We start from the raw sequence: 5,589 nt of genomic DNA on the forward strand, positions 1-5,589 counted from the left end.
AGGCAGGCGGCAGGCCGGGCGGGGCGGAGAGGGGCAGGGGACCAAGGATAGACTGGCGGCCGGGCCGTGGCGGGTGGCGGCCTGCGGCCTGGCCTGGCGCGCCATGCGGGTGCGGGAAGGACGGTCGGACTCACGGACGGCCACACGGACGGACGCGCCGCGTCCCTAGAGCCTCTCTAGCGCGGGGTATCGACGCCGTCGTTTGGCGGGATGGTGGGCACGGCCGCCGCGGCGGTGGGGCTGACGATCCTCCCCGTCATCGGGCCGAAACCGGTTTCGTCCTCGCTGGGGGCATCCCGGTGACGCCATACCGATGTTTGGTAGCTGGTCCAGGGAGTCCAGGAGACTGGCGGCGACACTGCAAAGTCGTGGCAAGGGCAAAGCTTTCGCTCCAAACAATCCTTGATGTCGGGCTCGTTTAATGTTTAATATTGCAGCTTTTATTGAATACCCTGCGGTCCCCCTTTAGTCCTCTCCTCTCTGGACCCTCTCGCACCTGCGTCCACACCACCGCAGGCTTGGCCCCGCAGGGGCCTCGCTCCGGTCGAATGGCGCCTGGTAGCGACGCCGACGGGCAGTAACCCCCCCCCCCTTCCGGCCGGGGCGTGGCGCCGCGCCGCCCCCCGTCCCCATAAAGTCCGACCCCCTCTCCCCCTTTCCCCCCGTCGCTGGGACTGGTCGACGGGGAGGTCCAGCGGCCACAGTCGCGGCGCGTCATGCTGGGCGCGGGCGAGCGCGACGCGGTCTGCGACCCGCGGGGCGCAAGCCGGCACAGCGTAGGCGGGAGCGACGACGCTTCGGGCCTGCCGCTCTCGCGACTCGCCCGCCTCCGAGCGCGATCGGGCGCCCCTCGTCGCCGTCGTCGTCTGCGAAGCCGGCGCGGCGGCCCGGCGGCTCGGCGGTACGGCGGTTGCGCGAGTCAGAGTCAGGAGTCAGTCGCGCCGGCCGGGGCCTGAGAACCGGCAGCGAAGGAGGAAACGCAGATCCGGCCGCTGCCACGCCTCACCGACCTGACGAGCCTGACGCACCACCTCATCCCGAGAGACACGTAAGATTTTGTAAGCTGAGCTTCGCTTAGATAAATAACTTTTAAGTTTTAAGGTTACCTTCGGCATTGTCCACAAGCCCAATTAATGGTGTTTGCGAAAACAGTGTGAGCATGGACGTATAGGCCGGATGTTGCGCAATTTGCAGCCTGGAGGCACCGGACCTCGCACCGGCCTGACCTTCACGTACGGTAGCGTTCATTGATGCTGTGCTATGATGTATGCGCGAATCGCCGACATAAACAAGTCTTTGACTTTCATTTCACCGTTTTGGGTGCTTGACGCCGTGATACTGTACCGCCGGGCAGGCGTGCACGTGGGTTGCCTACCCGCTCCTTGCACGGGGCTCGTCCCCTGCTGCCAAACACGTAATGCCTAGTGACGTGTGCAGTACCGGATGCCGGCTCTCTCTAACTTTCTTATCATTAGCCTTCGAAAGGAAATGACTTTGCGTGGTGGGGTGTGGTGTCGTGGAGTGTGACACCTGCTCGTTGAGCGGCTCCAATTCTGATAGGTCGATAGTGCTAGTGATACTGTCACACTATCGATACTATTTTAAATGACGTCACTAGACTAGCAGTTCTAGTTCGGCCTTGGCTAGGGCTGTATGCCTACCCCTCCCCCAATCATGCATTGCGGAACCAAAAGACGGGAGTAACAACTGGTCAGAAGTACAGTGCATGCACCCTCTCATTCTGTTGAACTTGGCATGGAGAGTGTCAGCGAGTAAAAAGTGCCGGGTCGCGAGTCGTCGCGATGAGAGGGGGCACGGGCACTGTTCACTAATGGGGTGAAACCGCGCGAAACTGCCTCAATACCAAAAGCTTTGTGATAACCAATGTTCTATTCGTGCCCTCCGATCGTGCGTGCGTGGACTGCCTATGCACGCCCACGCCACCGCGTCGCAACATGGCGCAAGTGCCGGCAGATTTGGGGGAGGGGGGGGGGAGTGAGTCACTCGGTGATTCCCGGGCGCCCCACGGCAGGCCGCGTCAGGGAGCAGGGCGTGTTGAGCGAGCTGGTCGATGCTGCCCGAGTGAGTTTGTGCTCGCAAACATGGGCGTGCGGGCCGAGTCGATATAGGGAAAGCGACCCACGCACAACAAAAACAACATTATTTGTCCAGACAACGGGGAGACGTGCCGCCCACCGCCCGCGTGTATGGCATGTGACACACAATCTGTGGCGTACTGTACAGTGCACGTCGGAATCTGAGCGTGATAGCCTGGAGGAGGCGTAAGGTCAAGTGCTCGTGTGGTGACGCGGTGACGTCACTGGCCGCTATGTTTTTTTGGCAGAAGAGGCGGGCGGGGCGGGGGCGTCCCTGTCGGTGCTTAGAGGCTCTGACTCCTGACTCTGTTGCTATTAGCAGCTCCGTCATTTGACATTTTCCCTCCGATATTGTTCCAGATTCGAGCCCCGCAGCCATGGTGGACAACGGGTCAGCCCCTGACGCCCCCGTCCCGGTCGAGGCACCCGTCCCGCAGGCCGACACCACCTGGGTGTGCATCGACGTGAGCGGGTCGATTCGTGGCGGAACTATCTACCCAGCCTGGGTGGCGGCGGACGTCCAGAAGATCGAGACGACCACCGCCGAGACCAAGTGGATCCTATGGGGGAGCTGTGGCGAGTACAGGACGACGTGCACGGAGGTGGTCGAGTACCTAGGCGATGAGGACCTGACCCTGGGAGGGACGAGCCCCGAGTGCTTCATCCAGCTCCTGCCGGACGAGGGCGTCATCGACCTGCACGTTTACACTGACGGGGAGATCGGAGAGTGGGACGTGGAAGCGGCCAGGCTCGGGCTGCAGGAAGCGCACAAGAACCTGAAGGTGCGCCGGGTGACCATCGTGTACGTCAACAAGGACCTCGACCAGATGAACGTGGGGCTGTCGGCCATCTTCGACGGGCACGTCCTAGTGTCGCACAGAACTCGGGTCTACGACGGCACTAAGCTGCACCAGTTCGACGCGACCCCGCTCGACGCTGCCGTCACCTTCACCGACATCCTGGACGACTACCTCACCCTGGGCAAGACAGAGGCCGAGATGACCAAGGGCATCCACTACCTGGCGCAGCGCTTCGCCAACGCCGACGACAAGGTTCGCCAGGAGATCCGGCGCGCGGTGCGCGAGCGTGCCGACGCTGTCAACAAGGAGTTCCGGACCAAGTCGATGACCGCCGAGCAGGAGAAGGAGCTGGTCGCCGCCCTGGACGCGCGCAAGTGGATGGAAGTGCGGAAGCCCTTCATCGGCCACGCCGTGGCGCCCGAGGTGAAGCTGATGCAGGCGTACTGTCAGAAGTTCTTGAACGAGACCAAGTGAGTACCTACCTAATAGTGTAGCAGGTTTTCCTTCCTAGCCCCACTTGATGACAACTAACGATATCTTTTACCTTGCAGGGGTGGCCGCGCGCTGATACGCATCTCCGCCTACGCACCGCTGAAGCTCAAGGACGGCAACAAGGACAGCGCAGTGTTCGACGAGTGCGAGGAGGTGCTGTTGGACCACATCATGTACCTGGGGCTGGGCAAGGAGGCCGTGGTCGTGCTTCCCGTGATCGTCCCGGACAACGCAGGGAGGCGCCGCCTGCTGAAGACCCACGTCGATTGCGGCCTGGAGTTCGAGGGCAAGATCAACTTCGACAACACCTTCGGCCTCAACACCCTGTTCCAGCTGCGCGACCAACAGGCTGAGGCCGGCGTGGGGAGCGGCGAGGCCATGGACGTGCTGGAGCACCTCGCGAGCCGCGCCACGCAGATCGATACCGCTCCGGATCCAGCGGTCCTGTCCTCCAACGCCACCCACTTCGGTGTGAACCCGTTCACCCGGCAGCACATGGACTGCGTCCTGCTGATCCCGGCCTCGCCCGAGTCCCTGGACGCGGGACGCCTGGCCGAGATCGACAACTGGAACGCGCACATGATGTCGCGCTTCGTGCGGGGCGGCCGCACCATGCCGTCGGTGGCGCTGCTGCTGGCCCTGGTGCTGGAGAGGGCCTTCACGCAGTGGAAGGACGCCCACAAACCCGAGGACAGGGCCGAGGCCGAGAAGCTCAAGGCCGTGTGCAGGGCGTACGTCAGCCGCATGCGCACGCCTCTCACTTTCAGCGTCGGCCTGCCCGTCATCATCGAGGGAACCTTCCGGTTCGCCGCGCGTCTCGCCTGCGGCGTCCTCCAGGGCGCCCTGGACCCCAGCCTGCCCGTCGACGTCCTCACGCAGTTCTGGTACACGCTGACGAACCCTGAAAACGCTGCGAAGGTGTGGGACTGCCTGCGCGTGTACGCCGGGCTGCCCGAAGACACGCCCTTCTCCGCGGAGCACCACCAGACCCTGCGCGCCCTGCAGGCCAGGGCGCAGTACACCAAGTCCGCGCGAGACCTCAAGCTGCGCGAGAAGAAGGGCCGCGGCTACAGCATCCGGATGTACATCAAGCGGCTGGACCAGCTGGCAGACAGCCATTGCCACCCAGAGCGCCTCCGCGCCGAGGAGAAGGCTGTGCGGCTGGACTTGTTCGGCGTGCCGCTGTCCGAGCCCATGCTGTGCCTGCACGGCGTGGACGTGGACAAGTGCATGCCTCTACCCGACCAGGACGTGGATGTCATCTGCCTTCAGACTGCGAGGCCCACCTTGCTCAACAAGAAGACCATGGACATGTGGTAAGTACTATCAACTTTATCCACGCGCTTAACTTGAGTGAGCGCCTGGTGGTTAGGCTCGTCCGCTAGACACGCTTGTCCAACGGGCCTGTCTACCTCCCAGGCGATCTAGTGGCACGCCAGTGGCTCCCGGGGCTCGCGTAGGTACTGCGAGCGCCCGGTGCCTAGGCTCACCCGCCGGACGTGCTTGTCTAACAGGCGCGTGCCCACCTCCTAGGAGCGCTGGCTGGACTTACCGTTCCCTTTGCACGCTCGCATACTCACGGTCACGTTCCCTTCCAGGTACGTCGGTCAGCCGGAGGAGGCGACGGTCCTCGCCTCCGAGTCATTCCACAAGGCCATGTGGCAGCTTGTCCGCAAACGCACCAAGGGGAAGAAGCCCCGCCACGACACCTTCCCGCCCAAGGAGGCCGAGTTCCAGAAGTTCGTACGGAACCGGTTGCGGTCGATTTACCTCGAGAAGAGCGATGGTGCCCGCCTGCTGCCGACGGTGCTGTGCGCCCGCCTGGCGCAGGACATCACGCTCACGTACAACGCGTACGTGGACCTTGTGACGGCCATCCCCAACATGAACCGCAAGAAGTTCATGAAGGCGCTTCGCGTCCCCCGCGAGGTGTGCGCCTTCGGCAACTGTTGCGAGTACATCCGGAACGTCGTCAGCGAGTCCCAACTGATGTGGATCGACAAACACGCCACTCACCTGCAGGTGGCCGGTGACAAGGAGGTGCTCAGCGGGAAGGTGTCGTACAGGCAGCTCGCTTGAGGTGATCTGAATAATTGAAAAAAAAAGTCGGTTTAAAGGGTAGGGTATATAATTGTGGGGCCCGTGGGGCAAACCAGCGTAACCAACTTACCTACACTGCGTAACGAGCCACTGAGGTGCTC

General features: G+C 62.7%; 1 protein-coding gene across 3 annotated transcripts in view; it reads left to right on the forward strand.

The window, feature by feature from the left end:
- LOC113213029 (uncharacterized) overlaps positions 1–5,543 on the forward strand; it is a 22,607-nt gene extending 17,064 nt beyond the window's left edge. The window contains exons 1-4 of one of the 3 annotated variants that reach the window (XM_052266490.1): positions 852–1,058; positions 2,457–3,366; positions 3,448–4,704; positions 4,987–5,543. In XM_052266490.1, coding sequence (XP_052122450.1) covers positions 2,474–3,366; positions 3,448–4,704; positions 4,987–5,467 — 2,631 coding nt within the window. In that variant the 5' untranslated portion in view covers positions 852–1,058; positions 2,457–2,473 and the 3' untranslated portion in view covers positions 5,468–5,543. Of the gene's footprint in view, positions 1–851; positions 1,059–2,456; positions 3,367–3,447; positions 4,705–4,986 lie in introns of those variants that run through there. The other 2 variants (XM_026431939.2, XM_026431938.2) reach the window with 2 other exon arrangements.
- The last annotated feature ends 46 nt before the right edge of the window (positions 5,544–5,589 follow it).

The sequence above is a fragment of the Frankliniella occidentalis genome, unplaced genomic scaffold (genome assembly GCF_000697945.3).
Source record: "Frankliniella occidentalis isolate FOCC.00 unplaced genomic scaffold, Focc_3.1 Scaffold39, whole genome shotgun sequence".
Lineage (NCBI taxonomy): Eukaryota > Metazoa > Arthropoda > Insecta > Thysanoptera > Thripidae > Frankliniella > Frankliniella occidentalis.